The sequence below is a fragment of the Plectropomus leopardus genome, chromosome 3 (genome assembly GCF_026936395.1).
Source record: "Plectropomus leopardus strain MGB_pleo_1.0 chromosome 3, ASM2693639v1, whole genome shotgun sequence".
Lineage (NCBI taxonomy): Eukaryota > Metazoa > Chordata > Actinopteri > Perciformes > Serranidae > Plectropomus > Plectropomus leopardus.
The window spans coordinates 39,050,043-39,069,286 of NC_142178.1; the positions used below are offsets into that span (position 1 = coordinate 39,050,043).

General features: G+C 38.6%; 1 protein-coding gene across 2 annotated transcripts in view; it reads left to right on the top strand.

Annotated features, from left to right (window-relative positions):
- The first annotated feature begins 2,095 nt into the window (after nt 1-2,095).
- The window catches only part of usp34 (ubiquitin specific peptidase 34), a 71,832-nt gene continuing 54,683 nt past the window's right edge, over nt 2,096-19,244 (top strand). For both annotated transcript variants that reach the window (XM_088075030.1, XM_088075031.1), the window contains exons 1-6: nt 2,096-2,446; nt 10,866-10,956; nt 11,292-11,856; nt 13,454-13,504; nt 17,996-18,145; nt 18,468-18,535. In XM_088075030.1, the coding sequence (XP_087931156.1) occupies nt 2,404-2,446; nt 10,866-10,956; nt 11,292-11,856; nt 13,454-13,504; nt 17,996-18,145; nt 18,468-18,535 (968 nt within the window). In that variant the 5' untranslated portion in view covers nt 2,096-2,403. The remainder of the gene's footprint in view (nt 2,447-10,865; nt 10,957-11,291; nt 11,857-13,453; nt 13,505-17,995; nt 18,146-18,467; nt 18,536-19,244) is intronic.

Genomic DNA, 19,244 nt, shown 5'->3' on the forward strand with positions numbered 1-19,244 from the left:
GTCCATTACCTGAGGGGTTGTTGCAGATGACATATTCTAAAAGGTTTTGGAAAAACGTTTCTTGTGTTGCAGTCGCACGTCGTCACAAGTATTTAAACATTCGAAATTGGAGCAAATTGGTTTTTTTTTTTTTTTTGAAAACACGGAGAGAAAAAAAGGCATCAAGCAACTTGGGAAGAACTGTTAAACTGTAAGACATTTAGTAGATTTGGATTTAAGAAAACAATTTACAAAAAATAACCACAGTTAGAAAATTACAAAAATTAAATTACAGGATTATTATTATGTGAGCACTATTTTAAACCGTTCTGGCTTTTTTCTGTTTGTTTGTTTTTTTTCACTTTTTTTCTTTTAATTTTCAGGTCATTTTCTTGTACTTTTTACAATTATTTTACATCAACGCTTTATTCAAACCATTGTTTTTGGTTTTTTTTCACTTTTTCTTTTCATTTTCAGCAAATTTTCTTGTACTTCTTGCAATTATTATTATTATTTGCTGATTTTCGTGTTTGCTTTAAGTTACTCATTATCTTTTCTAATGTTTTAAAACACTAACAAACTTGCTCATGTTCCAAAGGGTGAAGTTTGGCTGCTGAGAGACACTTTTTAGGAAATGCTTCATAAACGGGGGCGTTGCGTCAGTGTAGCTGCAAATCATAGAAATATCTCAGGCTGGGATAATTTAAAAAAAACTTTGTATATTGAAAATAATTCCTTATATATTCCATAGTGGCATCACAATAAAAACCTGCCATTTAAAGGGTTAAAATTCTGAAAATGAATATTTGATATTCATGATTAGGACTGATGTTGATTAAAAAAAAACTCAGTGAAAGTAGAAAATAATATACAGTTTATAACAGTTTTTTCGGCTTGATTTCTGAGGGTTCACTGTGCATTTAAAGTGCATTAGTCAAAGTCCGGTGGTTTGCAGACGGACACGCTGGGATGATTTTCCAGACGTTGACTGAATATGAAACATTTGAGTCTTTCCAGGTAATTCTCTGCTCCGTTAATCCGGACTGAAAGAATCTCTGTGAGTTTCCAGCTGCGACGGTAAACTGCTCTGAAGCTGTGAAACAGGCCTGTTGGCGAATTTCTGTGCGATCTGTTCCAGGAAGAGTTTAGTTTTCTTCAGTCTGCACAAAAAAACTGCAGTTTAGGTCCTGAGAAAGACCAATGTGAGTCTGACGACAGAAAAAAGTCAAACAACAATAACCATCAAGAGTCAGGGGTTTTAAAAATCATTTTTTAAGACATGATCAATGAAAAAAAAGAAATCTTGCCATAATTTGTTGATGTGAGAACAAAAATGGGTGTAAAATTTCTTCTTTTTCAGCTTTTTTTAACAAAATATATGTATAAAACAGTCAGACTAAAAAAAGTACAGATATACATGAGAGCACTAAAAGAAACAATTATTTCAACAAAAATTTGACATACTACACAGAAGATAATAAATAATAAACATTGTAGCCAATAAATATTTTTAAAATGTTATTAAAATTAAAAAGTAAATTAAAATAAACTAAAAGGACATGGACAGTAACAAAAATAATACATACTTACATTTACAACTAAAAAAGTCTTTGTAATAACCCAAAATAATTTGATGCTTTTTTGTTGTAATTACAGAGATTGAGAGAGGAAAGTGTTGAACTGAAATCAATTTAAAAAAATATTAAAAGAGCCTAAAAATTTTGAAGCCAAAGAACTTCACCATAAAAAATAACATTATGTTGTTACATTTATCATCATAATATTATGATAATATAATATTTAATAATATTATATCTTTTTTTAATGTATGATTTATTTATGAAGTTTTCGACACAAGAAACATACATACAATACAAAAACCTTCGTGTGAATATCTCTAGATGTAGGCAAAAGAACGAATTATACTTAAACAAGAAAAAAATAGAAAATAATATTAAATCTTTGGGGGGAAAATTATAAAATAATTATTTAAAATTATTTTGTCTCGAGTTGCCCTTGAGATCACGAGAAAAGGTTGTTCTCGCTTCTTTCATTCGCAAGATATCGCGAGACTAGCGAAAAAAGCCGAACGGTCGAAGGAGACAGGCACGGAAACAGCCGAACTGTCCCCCCCCTCCTTTTTCATCATGGCTGCCGTGTCTACTCTCTCAAGTGACGCTCAGATTGGACACTGACTCGATTTCTGCCTCTTAGTGCCTCTTAACTTTTGCTGCACATCAACTTCGCTTGGATGCAGATATCGTCCTCCACCTTGTTGTCCCCTCCGGCTTCATTTAGCGGGATAACCTTCACCAATCACTCCCTCCACTGGGCCTTTTTTTATACCCCCAAAAAACAACCAACTGCCAGCCAGCAAACAGCTCCCAGTGCCATGGTTTGACTCAGTTTTCCTCTTCATGAACAATGTGTGAAAACTGCGCCGAGCTGGTGGAGGTTTTAAATGAAAGTAAGTACGAAAACATCTTTTCGTTTACGTGCTGTTTTTTGTATTTTCTGGTGTTAGCATCGCTGGTCCACTTGGAGCTAGCTCGGTGGCTAGCTGAATATAACTTTGTGTGTTTTTGTGATGATCTCGCCGTTTTTTCATCCGTAATTTAGACAAATGAAAACGGTGGCTTTGTTTGTGTGTGTTTTGCAGTTTATTATCTTCGCGTGTGCCGGTTTTGAGTTGAATGCCATGCCTAAATTGGCAGTTTTTTTGGGGGGGTGTTGGGGGGGCCTGTCTGTCAAACACTCACACATAACTCAAGCTAACAAGCTCCCAAAAATCGAGTCAAAATCTGATCAAATCGATCGGTTTTTTACGTGACATTACAGCCACGATTTGAAATACGCTGTCGTGGTTATATATAATGATTAGTGTGTTTTTTAAATGACGCTAAATGATGCTAAAAGTCCCGATCTGCACGGATTTTTGGAAGTTAGCAGAGTTAGCTCAGTTTAGCTGAAAAGCCTGACTTTGTTTGATGTGTTTGTCAGGTCAGTCTGCTAGCTGTCCACTCCGCTGCTGCCTCCCCCATTGTTTTGCAGATGGTTCACATTCACACACACCCAAAAAACACCTCTGCTAAATGCCAGCAACACGATCACGTTTAGCGGCGCTGACACGAGCACTGTTGTGTTTATTTCTGTGAGTTTTGGGTTAAATGTGCTGGAAGCTAGCGGCGACTGAGCTAGCACTGAAAATTAATGGCTGCAACGAGGCGCATATTTTGGCTCATCGTTAATCCTCGCTGGCGTGTGTGTGTGTGTGTTTTTTTGGGGAGGGGGTCGATGTCGCGTGCACCTTGCTCGTTTTGGTATTAAATTCAATCTTGCAACCAAGTTTCGGGGCTAACATCAGCCAGCTAACGTAAATACACTGTTGTAGCTACAAGTTAGCCCAGGCGTGCTAACAGGGCCCTGCTGCACTTCAGGGCTGTCTGCAAGAGTCCGGACAAAGCCTTTTTGTGTTTTTTTACTTGTTGCCATGCAGCAAATTAACTGTTTGTTTGTCGTTTTCTCGTGTGTGCAGCCTATTGTGTGTCATGAGGCTGTGTGTGTGTGTGTGTGTGTGTGTGAAAGGGAAAGCTCCTCCTGCAGGCTCTGTAGGAATCCACCTTAAAACACAATCACGCACCTGACTGTTACACCGGCTCAGTAACTTTCAGAGAAACTGACTGAAAATCACGCAGGTTTCTGTTAGATAAGTTGTTGTTATTTAGAGGAAAGTTGCTCCGGAGTGTGTGCATACAAATGTCCAGCTGTGACAGTGATGCGGACGCCTGTTTTGGACATTTATGTTGCATTGTTTCATTGTGTCAAATCCTGTTTGTAAGGTATTTTATGTAGTTGTTGAATCGTGTATTTATTTGTAAATGGCCATCTAGGGATGAGTGTATATGGCTATACATGTTGTAGTGTGTGGCATCATCTTAATGTGATATACTTGACCCTTTACATTTACATATATAAGGAATTTGATTTGGTGTTTTGGTGCAAAACAATTAACGTAAAGGAAGAATAAAAATAATGAATTTAAATAGTATAAGACAAAAGATAAACATGTATAGAAGCAATTTAAATTAAAGTTATAAAATAAAAAATATAATAAGCCAAGGGTAAAGGGGTACAAAAAAACACAAAACAGGGAGTAAAATACAATATATACATATCTAATTTAAAACAGAGGGCTAAGTCATAAACTAGCAAAAGATTTACACAAAAACAAGATTTTTTTTGTCTTTTTTTGATTCATGGAGTGTGCAGGACCTTCAAAAATCTTAAAATCCTAAAATGTCTTAAATTGTGTTGTGCAAATATTAGGCCTTAAAAGTCTTTAATTCGTCTTGAATGAGAATTTCTGATGTTTTTATTTCCACAAATATTTAGTCTATTTCCAATTTTCCTTTGTGTATTTTATTTCATTTTTTTGAGTCAAGCTCTTCAGCGTGAAATTCCACATTTCTGACCTATAAGTGAACCGGATATTTAAATTTATACTAGTACGCACCTGTTGGCAAAATGTAGATTACCTTGACTCTCTCTAATAACATATTCCCACATAAAATCTGCATGGGACCATAAATAAACTATTTATATGTAGTCACCTGAGTACAGAGGGGGTTAAGACATAAACTAGCAAAAATATATGTTCACAAAAACAAGAGAAATAAGTGAAAAGTACAAGTTACTAATATTTTTGGACCATCTTAGACCATAGGGAAAAACGTGTGAATTTTGAAAATAGCTGTAGTTCCGGTTTAAACAGAGAACCTCAAAATATCCAGCTAATTTCTTTTTGACAAGTTGTTGTTAATTATAAGATAATATTTTTGGCAGTGCATGCATTCAAATATTTTACTGTAAGAGTGATGTGGCCACCTGTTTTTGGGAAGGAATATCACTCTTTTTTTTTTTTTTACATTTTTATTGAATTTTAGAAAGGCAAAGGGACGCAAACAAGCGCAAAACAAGGATTAAAGTACAATTTGTACATTTTACAACAGTCTTTTTTACTGCACAAATTCTGACTTAATATTCTGTGAAATGGCTTTTACAAACCTCAACATCTTCTGGTGCTCGAACGACCAAAAGCTAGAATGGTAGTTTGATTTTGATGTGTTTCAGTTTGCCAGTTTTGTTGGATAAACTCTAGAGGAGAAGGATAGAAACGTTGCTTGATCAGAACTTAATGTGATTTTTCTGTGGAGCTTCACAGTGAGTGTCTCTGTGTGTGATCCACGATCTCGGTCTTATTCAGTGGTGTGATTATGGACGTTGTTTTGTTGCTGCGCTCCATCTACTTTTCTTTAATGCTGTCTTATAATATGCGTGCTGGACTCTGATCCCAGCTTCCTTTGATTTTTATGATGTCTTGTGAGGCCATGCGGGCTGAGGATTATTGTTTGCATGACACATAAATAAAAAATAATTAAGTAATTAATTCATATGTACATATGCAACTTTAAACAGAGGGCTGAACTCGCAGAAAAATAACCCAATAAATAAGAAAACTATGTGAAAAGTTTAGGTAAATTCAGAGCAGAAAAGAGAGAAAAGAGTTGGTCATATTTAGTAATATTTTTGGACCTTTTTAGACCAAAGGAATAACATGAAAAGAGGCGTAGTTTGGTTTTAAAAAGAAAACCCCAAAATATCCAGCTATTCTTTTGACAAGTTGTTGTTACTTAGAAGAGAAGCACTTTTGGAGCGTGTGCATATAAATATTTTCGGGTAATTTTCTTGGGGTTTTTGTTTTTTTAAGTCTGTGTTTTTGTGTATGTGTGTGTGCTAATTTTCATGTAATTTCCTGGTTTATTTTGGGGTTTTTCCCTGAGTTTGTTTTTTTGCTTATTTTCAGGTAATTTTCTATTTTTTAAAAAAAATTTAATTTAATTTTTGAGTCTTTTCTTTTGTTGCTTTCTTCCCGTGATTTTGAAAGAAATCAACTCACTTTGTTTCTCCTGTGCTGTTGGACCTTTAATTTATCGGAGTCCATATGTGGTTGTCATTTTTAGCAGAGACTCGAGTCTGCAGTGGAGTTTCATGTACTTTAGCTGCTGAAACGAACAGTTACTTTACATTATTACCCAAAAAAAGTGTGTCTTGCCGGCACCTGCACACTTTCTGTTTGTCTGTTCCTCTTTTTGTCTCCCTCTTGTTAGGGAGTCCGTCAGCTGACATTTAAAGGTCAATATCATTAATTTCCCGTTCTTAATGGAGACGGGGGTCACCAAAGGCGAGCAGCCGCGTCGCTCTGAATCGGTGATTAGTGAAGTTGGCCGCTGATGTTGGGGTGATGAGGTCTGGCTTGTAGTCGACGTTCTGGTTGATCCCAAAAGTTTTGGATGGGGTTGAGGTCAGGCGAGTTCTTCCACACCAAACTGGGAAAAAACCATTTATTTATTTATGTAGCTGCGTTGCGTGTGGAGACGTGGTCGTGCTGAAGCAGGAAAGGGCCAAACAAAAACTGCTGCCACACACAGTCTGAGACACACTATTGTCTACATGATCATTGTGTGCTGGAAGATTTAAGATTTGCTTTTCTGATCAGCAGTTAATGTGTGTTAGAAAGATTACACTGTGGGAGGATCTGTGCAGCGTTTTTGTCTGAGATGAGTTGCCGGTTAGATTCCTGGTCTGTCAGAGCGTTTCCATGCAGTTCGGTAGAGCTACAGTTACGGCTTCATTGGGACATTTAACTGCGTAAAACACGAAAAAGATCAGGAGAGGAGAAGTCGCATAACATCACTCAGTGGAAACGCAGTCATCTCGCAGTTGTTTTTTATTGAAATTCTGAAAATATCGCTAAAGTTTTGCACAAACGTGCCCGTACATTCATGCTCAAACTAAAGAAGCCATTCGAGAGGGAGAAACACAAAATCACAAAAAACCCAAACCAAACGGCAGGTCTTTCCCACTTCTGAGAATAAAAAAAGTCATGTTTTATTTAACCGTTAACATTTTGGCAAAATTGCAAATCCAGTTTTCTGCCTGCTCGCCTTTAACGTGCCTCTGCGAATTGTTCCTAAATGTTCGTACATAATAGTTCAGTTCATTTTCTTTCTTCAGTTTTGGTTTTTGTAAAGTTGGTCTTAAATTTTATTCCGAGTTGCTCTAAAAAGTTTCTAAAAGCTTTAAATCTAACGTGTCTTTAGCTGTAAGAGCCCTGCACAACAAGAACAAATCCCACAGTATATTTACAGTGGTGCGTAAGCAGGTAAAAGTATGAATCGGTTGTGTTTTTGTGCTGTAAAGGTTCACTTTTTATTACGTTTAGATTCTGGTGTGGATGTGGTTTCTGGTTTGAAGGTTAAAGTTTGCTTTTCCTCGCCGCGGCTTGATTCTGACTCAAGTTTCATGACAGAAAATCTGCTGCTTTTGTGCTTTTTCACCAACTGGGCAGTTAAAATCGGTGTATTATTGTGGCAGGGTGGCGCCTGTTGGGTCTGTACGGCTGTACTGATACACACTGGTGCTGTGGAGGGTGGTGGCGGTGTTGGGGGTGGGGGGGGGCGGCGCTGCACAGCGGGGTGCCGTCAGCTGTGACAGCTCTGTCTACAAGACTGGCAGGTCCATGTGTTGTGTGTGTGTGTGACCTGTGACCTCAGATGTGCTGCAGCAGCATGTGTTTGTGTGTGTTTGTAAGAGACAGAATCCCCTTTTACAACAGGAGCCGTGTTTCCCAACACAGGGCTGATCCGCCCGCTTCCCAAAAAATGCCAGGATTGGCTTCTTTTTTGTGTCGTGTGTAAACTGAATATCTGTAACTGCTTCTCAGACAAAAAAAAAAACTATCTGAAGATGTCACCTTTTGGCTCTGGGGAATTGTGACAGACATTTTTGTAGTGTTTCTGACATTTGCTAAATTATATTCAGCTGGTAGAAGTATGATAACTTTATTTAAAACAGTTTTTTAACAACGTGAGCAGAAGAGAGAGTGCATCATAGACATTTTGACATTTAAACCACTTACACAAACTTACCAGAATTAGCCTAAAAACACACAAAATAAAAGCAGAGATGCAAAAGTCCTAATAGATGAATAATTGTTTTTTTAAATTACATTTTTGACATGTCACTGTAGGAAAAGCACAGGTGTAAAAAGCGACACTGATGACGGCTGCTCCCGATGTAGATATAAACCGCTCATCTGAAGCAACAAAAACACAACGGTTTTTATTTTCAGGTGATTAAACACTGAAGAAAACAGACCTATTACATCATTTTCCATTTCTGCCGATATATCCTCCTAAATCCTACACACTGGACCTTTAAACTTTTCGACACAGCTGACAGCTGGCTATGGCGCCATCATTTATTGTTTCCTTCAGCATTAGTGTTTTCTAGAATACTGAAGCAAAATACTGAATTTATCCCGAAATTCAAATTACAACAAGGTTTTTCCTGCATATTAATTTTAGTAGCGGCTGCCGATTTTCAGGCCGGCACCACTTAAAATGGTCACTGTCGGCAAAAACTAACACAATATAATAATTCCACGTCTTCATCAGGTTTTTTTTTAAAATGCAATGATCACAGTTTTCCATCGCGGCGCTGCTGCAGGGCCTAAATGTGTCTGCATCACAGACTGGAGGCAGAGGAACAAAGTAAACGTCACCACTTTCTGCTAAACTGATTAGCCGATTACCTTTTAAGGATCTGAAACTGTGGTTAACTGGCATGAATTTAATATGTTGAATTAATTGAAAAATCACATTTTTTTGCTGCAGCACTTACCACCACCAGGAGCCAGGAAAAACCCTGTACAGCATTCAGTTTCAGTTTTTATTAAAATATTACAAAGCCTTTCTCAAACCTGAAATTCTGCAGGAAATGTGGAGAACACAGAAAAAAAATGATGCCCAACATCACAAACTCTGGCACACAGCTGCCTGCTGCTATATACATATATATATATATATATATATATATATATATATATATATATATATATATATATATATATATATATATATATATATATATATATATATATATATATATATATATATATATATATATATATTTATTGTTGTATGTTGTATGTATTTGTTTTATGTCTTGTTGTTGTGTGTTGACCATGGTAGCAAAGAGTTAATCACATCCTCTCCCAGGTCTCTATCAAAGAGCATATATTTGTGTACTGTTGCACATCTTTAAGATGTTGCATTTTCCTTTATTTTATACATTTTTCGTTCCTGATTTTTATGCTTATTTTCATTAATAATGTCAGTGGGTTTTATGGTAACTATTTTATTTTCCATTTTATGTTTTGTGTTCTGTGCTCTAAATTTTTATCTATTTTATTTTACTTTTGCTGGTATTATCGAGTGGATATTATCCATTTGAAGATGGAGTGTATGTGTTCTGTTCTGATTTTATTTTATATTTACGTGCAGGTTTTATTACGTCTTTTGTCTTTTATGTGTTTTGATGTGAAGCACTTGGTGCATTTAATTTCTTTCTCGTGAAGCGCGTTGGGCTGCATTTCTTTTATGACAGGCGCTATACAAATAAAGTTTATTATTATTATGATTGTTATTATTATATTTGGTCATTCTGATGGTTTCAGATGTTTTTCCTCTGCCGGCCTTCTGAAACACATTTCAGTCGAACTGTACGTATATTGTCACAGCTGGAGCGCTCATGTTTAAACGCCTCCGGCCTGTCTGGGCGTTACAGTCGCCGCTGAGCTGAGGAGTGCGATCACACGGGGCAGGTGTCCTCCCCCTCTTTGTATTTATATCCACGCTGAGCTGCAGCCATAAACTGGCTTTAACGTCGGCACCTCCCGGACATCGTCATCATCAAAGCACTGAGACGGCGTCCCTCGGCACGCCTGCAGGAAAACGGTCAAATTTGCCGCCCAGATTTCTGAGAGTGAAGTTCTCCCGGCTGGAGGAGCTTCTGTTCACTTGAGTAGCTGTGAGCGTTTTGGTTCAGCGAGGGGAAAACTTACTGCATGCATGGCTGAGATGGTTGATTGAGAGCTATTGTTCTTGTTTTTTTTTGTGTTCTGCTGGTCTTTGCTGTCAAATTTAGGTCAGCGATTCAGGGGAGACATTTGATTCCTCTAAACTGGGTGTGACTGATGTGGATCTTTTGAAGGCCAAAACAACAACAGTAACTTTAGACTGACGCTGGTGGAGTCTGGGGACAATATTTAATGTCACTGCAAACCGAAGCCCATCTAATAACGTCCGTTATGAGGCCAGTGTGAATATTTAATTGGAAGTAAGTAAGTAAGTGGTTACTACATTTTTGGGGTACACAACAATTCTGTGTCCCCTGTCTGAATTTGGAGGTTTCCGGGGGTTCATAAACGTGGAGCTCTCCATGAGTTTTACTTGAGCAGTAGTTTTTCCACTCGTGGAGCGGAGCATTGATCTGTCGTTGCGTTCAGAGCTGATCAGATCGATGGATACGAAGAGCAGCTGCTGCAAATGAATGCCAACTTCTAGGAGTTTCACTTTCAATGTGCCTGACGTTCTGCAGCTCCGTCTGTGCCCAGAGTACGCTCTGCGCTCCGAGAGTGTGGTGCAATGCATAACTGAACGATGTGTGTGTAAATATACATATATGTATGTAATTCAGCATCGCTCCAAAATAACAGTTCGGCTCTACAAATAGAAAATCAGTCCACAGCGGCAGATGTTTTGAGGCCGGCTGCCACAAATAAATGAGTTTTGTTGTCTCACCAGAAAGTAACCTTGAACGTTGTTGACAGACTTGACAGCTGTAAAACCAGCCGGTGGGTGATAGTTGGTGTTAATTCGGCTGCTATTTGGAGAATAAAAAGTTAAAACAGGACTTTATTTTTTGTATATTTCCTGAGATGTATCCAGCTGTTGTCTGACGTGTTTTCCCTCGTTTCTCCTCAGTATCGGATGCAGACGGCAGCGAAGGAGGCTTCCAGCTAAAGAAGGAACATGCCCTGCGAGTGCTGGGCTACATCAGCTCCTGGACACAGAGGTCAGTGCGTCTTCCTCTGAACGTTCATGATAATATTTACATGATTAGTCCAAAGTAAAACAAGTTATGACGTTGCTTTGCTCGATCCTGTGAGTGAAAAGTTTAAAGTTCTTAAAACTGTAATAAGTATCTGCAGCTGTTTACTGTTTAGTATTTATAGTTTAGGGGGAAAAAATCAGCTACTGACTGTTATAACACTTTATTTGCTTAAAGTTTCAGAGACAGTTTTAGTGTTACTTGAGCAATTTACATCTCAGATTTTCAGAAGTCTGATTTTCTGTTTTCATCACTGTCGGTCTCTAATTCTTCCCGTGTCTTCTGCGTCGTGTCCTTAGACAATGTCTCTGCTGCTTCAAGGAGTACAAACACCTGGAGGTCTTCAACCAGCTGGTCTACGCCCTCATCAACCTGGTCATCGCTCAGATCAGCAGCCTGAGAGACCGCCTCTGCAGCTTCCAGGACCGCTCCCATAAAGGAGGCGTGTCTGGGGGTGAGGGGGCGGGGTCTGAATGGAGCGGCGGCGAGACTGCACCCGGGCCCCTCCCCCAGCCGTCCTCACCCGGGGAGGACGAACCCGTGAATGTGGAGAGAGACTCTGCCGAGGAGGACGCCGACGCCCCCGACCTGAACCAGAATAAGACCCAGAGCCAGGGTCAGGGTCAGGGGGGCAGCCAGCCGTGTGAAGCCCAGATGGAAGCACTGGGGCCCAGGGAGGGCGGCGGCGGGTCTGGGGGTGGCGATGGTGGCGTCGGAGCGAGCGGCAGCAGCGACAGCCAGGACCCGTTCAGCTCCTGGAGCACAGAGGAGAGGGAGAAACTGCTGCTGTGCGCCGCCAAGATCTTCCAGATCCAGTTCCCCCTCTACACAGCCTACAAACACAACACACACCCCACCATAGAGGTGAGGACACGTCACGCACACGCACACGCACACACACACACACACACACACACACACACACACACACACACACACACACACACACACACAAGCACGCCCACACATTACATCCTGATCGGTGCACGATTTTTTATGCTGACACTGATTAGGAGTCAAGCGATATTGGTTTTTCGGGGCCGATAAAAATTACGACTATTGGTAGTTAATGAGACTGATAATCAATATTTGGAACTGATTTGCAATTAACAAAAAAGAAACATCTTCCTGTCAGTATTTGGAATATGACAAACTCCAACACAAAACAAAAAATAAATACATACATTTTTTTAAATCCCTTTTGCAAATATCTAATCAAAACTGAAACTTTCAACATCATACACAGCAAGTTCCCAACAACTTTTATTTTTTCATAAAGTCAATTGAAAATTTAAATAAAAAAAGAATAAATAAAAATAGCTCCCTGTGGTTTTTAAGTAAAAGTTCCTTCCATGCTGACACTTTCTTTGCACTTTTAAATTAATTTATTTTAAAATAAAATGCTGATAAAGATGATCAGCAAAATGCTAAATATCGGCCCCGATGATCAGTCAGGGTGATAATCTGCCGACCCTTAATACTGATTTTCATATTAAATTGAAAAAAATATAATTATTAAATAATAATTAATAAAATATAATTATTAAATAATCATAGAAAGATATTTTTAACATAAATAAAATAAAACAAGCAGAAAAAAAAACGTTTTTAAAGCACTGACATTAAAATCTAAATTCCAAATTAATGTTAACTCCATGTTACAGCCACGGCAAAATAAAACGTCGTAAACAAGTTTGACTTAACTAACGTTACATCGGCTGTATCTGCTCGTTCTTCCAGCAGCACGCTGGATTAACGCTCCTGCTGACAAGTGCTGTACATGAAACAGACAGAACAGAGATAATTATTAACAACAGCACTGTAATTTTAACAAAAACAGGGTTAAAATCTCCCACGTGTCTATTTCGTTCATAATGGAATTATTAATTATTCATCTGTACAATTGTTAAGATGTATACGTTTTTAACTAAAAGACAGCCACAAATCTGAAATCTCTTCAGTGTTTAAGTGGATTTTTTAAATACTGATTTATATAATTATCAAGAGCATGTTTTTTTGATTGAAACACGGCCAAAATTCTTTGATCCACTAAGTTCCTGGCTGGACTTTAGGCTGCAGCACAACAAAATGGATAAAAACATCAATAAACTGCATTTAAACAGACAGAAAAGGAAAGTATTTATATATGTAGCCTACTCAGCCACAGGAGAATCACAAACATCAAGGGAAAATTAGCACAAAATCGAGGGAAAATGACAAAATAAGCACTATCTCAGCAAGTCTACAGTATCAGCCGCCAGGACGCTGCGCTTCTCAAACGCTCGCGGTGGGATGTAGAGCCGTGTGGAGGACGGAGCAAAACAGCGTCGCAGACATAAAGTCATCGATGTAATGTCATCGAAACGCTGCCGGTAGAATCGAGGACGACAGGACGACTCTGTTTTATCATGTTTGACCTCTGAAAACTTTGATCTCACTGTCTCTTGTTTCTTCCCTGCAGGACATATCTGCTCATGAAAGCAACATCCTCGGCTCCTTCTGCGACATGAATGTAAGAAAGCGTTTTCATTTTTCACGCTGAGTCATGTGAAGTGTGCGCTCTGTTTTCTGTCAGTTGACTGTCACCTACAGCTGCAAATAATCGCTCAGAAACATGTTGCTTCAGGGCCAGTTCAGACCAGCGATGACAGTCTGCTGCAAAAACACAGACTGACTCATTCACTTCAATGAAACTCCTGGCGTCTGTTTCACTATGAGCTGCTTTTGTTTGCAAAATGCTTTCAAAGTGTAATTAGTCTCTGTCGTCTTGTTCTTGTGCTGGTCGTGTTTCTGTAATTTATTCTGTCCCTAAAATGTTTTACTGGGAAGCTGCACAAACCCGACAGCTGTGCTGCGTCCAGAGCAGCAGAGCAGGGTGATGATGAAAGCTATAGATGTATGCCCGACTCTGGATTTCCACCGCTTGCATGCGCGTTGTGGAAACGGCTCCATTGTGGTTTTGCTCCGTGCTCCCTCATCGGTCAACTCCCACCGGTTTCACTCTGAGTGCGGCGCGGTGCAGCTAGTAGCGAGACCGGGGAGTTCCCATGGTCATCACAGCATCAGGCGCATTATATCAGAATCAGAAGTAATAAATCAATTCACTTCCGTAACTCCCCGTATGGCGTTCACGCCTTTTCCTCCTCGTCCGGGTTGCCGGTAGTGACCTCTGAAAACCTCTGACCTGTTGACTCCAGGCCTGGATCCGCTCATTGTGACGTTTTGTTGATGTAGTTAAGTGAAATCAGACGTAAACACAGAGTGTTTTATTCTGAAAATTACTCAGATGTTTTAATGTTGTGTCGCTGTTTGATTTCCTGTCTGCTCTGTGCTTAATTCGGCTGAATTGGGGCGTCCGGCAGAAACTTGCGTATCTGATCCGCGACTGGGAGTCAGAGGAAATTAACACACAGACTAGAGCGTAATCTGTTTGTCCGTCTGCCGTGACGGATCGGAGCCGGACCCAACACGGATCTGGTGGAAATTAGAGGTGAGGCTTGGGGGGCATCGGGAGCTCGTATGTGCCAAACGCTGTCACATCACTAACTGAGGAGACTCTAGTTTATTGGTCACATCGTCTCTCAGCGGGCCAGAACCTTTCGACACTTAACTGGTAAATTTAGGTTGCTGTCTGAGAGGTCACTGCACACGCTGTGGAAATTAAATTCAGCAAGCACAAGGACGGAAAAACAGGAAAAAATAAAGTGCTTCATCATCGGCTCAGGACTGGGAAGAAAAATACTTGAGTTTTAGTAACACCAGTTTTCAGTGAGTCACCTCCTGTGAAAAAATGCAAGTCATCTTTACTCAGCAGCAGTATTTTAGTGTCTGCACAGGTTTTAATATCTCAAATTGATGTTAAAAACTAAACTCAAAATAATTATTTTCTTCTCCCCATTACAGAATCTGCCTTTGTTTATTATAAACATTATTTATAAAGAAATATTCATCCGTGAGGTTTTTTTTTCAGTAAACCAGAACCAGAATTTGTGTTGAACAGTTAAGGTCTTCTGTAAATTTAAATCATCCCATTTATTGATGCTCTAATTGATTGTAAATGTAAGAGATTTTCATACTATAGAATGTAACCTGATGATGAGGAAAATTATTATATTTGTTCAACCATAACTGTGCATTCAATTCATTCATAATTACTCCAGTGTACTCTAGTGAAATGTAATGTGATTATATTAGTTGTTAGTCACTGTTGGGTAAAACCCAACTTGGATTTTATGTCAAGGATAGCTGACCTTTTTCTTATTGCCGTCCTTAACAGCACTTTTTCTCACTTAATCCATGGTTTTCACACATTCGGTTATTTGTGGAGGCTCACCAAGATTAAAACATCTGCCTCTACATATTGGTTTTATATTTTTGGAGCTGGACTGTTTCATAGAAAAGCTATTGAAATATATATTTTTGCCATGAGATGAACCCTTAAAGGACTGTTTGCCATATTTTACACACTTTTCTTTCTTAAATTTTTTCGGGCTGGGTGATAATGACAAAGATATCAATCGCAATATAACTATTCCTCGAAATATGAGACATGGTCGATAGAATGTCAATCAAACGCATTCCAGCCATGTTTTGAGAGACAACACGAACAGCCAATGATAATTCGAATAGCACTGTGGCGAACTACATGCAGTGAAGGACTTTGACTGTAGAACAGCTGAGTGTTTGACAGCCACAGCAATTCATCATCGCGGATCAAACAGCTGACGGTCCGACAGCAGCGCAGTGAGACAGACAAACAGAGCGCAGCTTCTCCTCACAGCACCAAAGTGTCTGAAACAGACACATCTGCAGAGGTGAAAGTGACTTCTTTAGACTCTACAGACGACTTTGTGTTAGTTTCAGCTTTAATCAGACTTTGGATGAATTATTTAGAAACACCAGGACGCATCGCTCCGTGTCTCATCCGGCTGCTCGCGCTGAGCTCTCATTATTATTACCAGGGGCAGATGTTATGTTTTGGGGGCCCGGGGCCACAAGCACATGAGCTTCTTTTCAGCCTTTCTCTAACTGTGAATGTCGGCAGGCTGTTGGCAGCTATAGGAGAAGTAGGCCGACTCAAAAGTTTTTAATTCCTGAGGAAAATGATTAACAGCACAGAAGTTTGACAGAAGCTGAAGTCAGAGTCCTGCAGTCAGGAGAGGTTGGCCTATTATCAGCACAATGTGCTTCAATTTACCTGAAGTTTGTTTCAGATGGAGTTTTTCATTTTTATATAATGCTGGAAAGTTTAATAAATAATAATAATTAGTTGAATACCCCTGCTGTAAACCATCTTCAAGGTGATACCACAGTTATCATCATAGATCATCAGACAGATTATTGATGATTTATTAACAGCTCTCGCATTTAAACAGACTTTTCAAATTACTGCACAATTAAGGATAAAATAAAAAGATCATGAACAGGGAAATAATGGCCTTTTCTGACAGTGCGCTTCAGCGCGGACATGTCCGACAGCCCGCTCCAGCAGTGCGACACGAGCAAAGGTTTTCCAACTAAACACCTGTCATTGCATGCGACCCGTTAGCACCAAGGTGGCTATTAATAGCGCCCATACCATTTCTTCATCACATGTAGCTGTAAGCCAGGAAATAAACAGTAAATAATAGCTATAGAAAATTATCAAATATTTTAAAAAAACTATCTGAAAGAAGGTCTGGCTGCAAGGCAGATTTTTTTTCTTGCCAGAAAAAGTCTGATATCACAGTTTTGCGTCATGTCAACAGTGTGTGTTGACTTTTTCTCATACAGTTCTTTGTTTAGATAAGTATTGTCCACATTTCCTGCCCTCTGTGGTTGTTATCACAGCGTGCTGAGCCTCGTAAACGCCATGGTAACAGGGTTTCATTGGTCCGTGCTCCTGATGCTGCTCTTTGTGTTCTCAAATGAACATTTCAAGAGATCAGAATCAGTGTAATAACAATGTCGTGGAAGTGACTGCAGTAGACGGGGGGCTGGGGCTTGTATACTGGAAGAAATGGTAAAAGAGCCCTACTGGGTGAGTTTCTGTTTCTTGAATATGGCTTGGTTTCCTGCAGATGAAGTCACTGTCCCCCAGAGAGCATTAACGTGTCCCCGGATAATCTGCCAGCTCGAAGGCTTTTACCTTCCCACCGTAATAAAGTTTCATTAAGCTCGGGGGTGAGATGAATTTAGGAACAGGCTGTGTGAAAAATGAGCTGGATTACTAAGAAAGACTCCTGCTTTCACTGATTTTTCTCTCCAAAATAACTCACACACATCATCAAAACAATACATTTATACTGAAATACACAAATTTTACCTGATTTTTTTTGTAAAGTTTCTGTTAAGTCAAAACAAAGTTTCTAGAAAGTTTCATGCACCAGAATTGTCACGACTGCACCAAACTTTTCAACACATACAAGTTGGTTAACTCTTTGACGCCTGGATTGACATGACTTTTCTTGTGCTGTGTTCAAATGCCTAAAAAAAGAAAATAATAATAATTTTTAAAATCTACTAATTTCTTGCAATTTTCTGGAAATTTCTCGCCATGTTGTCAATTGCTTTTTTCCCCTGATGTTTGCTCAGGGTTGAAAGGTTTATCCTTTACAAACTTTAAGAAATTAGTAGATTTAAAAGAGCGTTAAAAAAATGCTTTTCAATGACTCATAATGTTGTTGTTGACTAAATACTGGAAACTGAAAAAAATGCGGAAAAGAACTATATTTTTCTCTTTTCCTCTGAATTTTGAAAGATTTGTAGACCGTGCATGATGTATGAACTCTCATGAATGTTATATTATTGTGCTTATTTATTGATTTTCATTTCTATTTGTCTTCATATATGTATGTAAACACATGGGCTCGTTGTCTTTAACCATTTTTCTGTGTGATATTGATATTGGTTTGCATGTATTTGTTCATTTAACTAAGAAAGGGAAGAATAATTTAAAAGAGCCTGTGGTAACACATCGTGGCTTTATGGGATGCATCTGATGTTGCGTCTCCTTTTTGACCAGGACGTGGAGGTCCCTCTGCATCTGCTGCGTTACGTCTGTCTGTTCTGCGGGAAGCACGGCCTCTCCCTGATGAAGGAGTGCTTCGAGTCGGGCACCCCGGAGAGCCTCCCCTTCCCCATCGCACACGCCTTCATCACCATCGTCTCCAACGTGAGTCCACCCACACAAACACACAGATGCTGTCTTCACCTCCTCCTTTCCATGATTTAATGTTTAAAACTCGCATTTTACACTCTGAGGTCAAGAAATCTTGACTAAATTGAGAATTATGATTTTATTTTTGAGGTGGATTTGGAGGGAAAGTGATATTTTTTTGCCAGTGTATTCGGTACACTTAGCTAAAACTGTCTAAATACAACAGCTGTGCAATAAATCCTCCATAATGATTATAATTCATTCAGTGAATAGAATTAGCTGCCTCATGCGTTTGATGTTAAATACTCTGTGTCATGTTTTTCGGTCTTCCTCACAGATACGAATATGGTTGCACATTCCTGCGGTCATGCAGCACATCATACCGTTCCGCACCTATGTAATACGGTGAGTTTACTTCAAACATTTGCAGTTTTGACCCTTTGAAATCTGAGCAAATTTGGGTTGATTTCTTTCAAAAACATGGGGAAAAGGCAATGAGGCACTCAAAAGACATGGCTCAAAAATTAGCTATAAATTAGCACATAGGTACAGTAAAATTACCCCAAAAAAGCAATAACAGAAAGTTAAAAAACAAACCAACAGGGAAATGACCGGCAAAAAGTGATTAAAATTTTAAAAGTATTTATGTATGTGTCATTCTGTAATGACAGACACGATTATAAATATTTTTTGTTGGATATTTTTTAATAATTTTAATTTTTTTTGGATAATTTCATATTAATAATAAAATTAAAAATAAATAAATAAATTAAATTAAATAAAAAGTACTTTATTTAACTTCCATATAACTGTATTTAATTTAATCTTATTATCACACTAGTGCATTCAACTTAATTATTTGACGGTAGCTACTTTATTTAACTTTATTGTTACTGCAGTACATTCAGCATTTTTTTATTTTAGTAGTAAACATTAGTATAAAAGTCATTTAAAAAATATTGCAATATATATTGTGTATCGCGATAAAGCCTTAAAATATCACAATAATAGAGATGTTGCTCGTATTTGTTGGTGCAACAGCTACATTTTAATCATTATTCCTCATTATCGATTGTAGCTACTTTATTTAACTTAATTGTCGTATTAAAGTTTA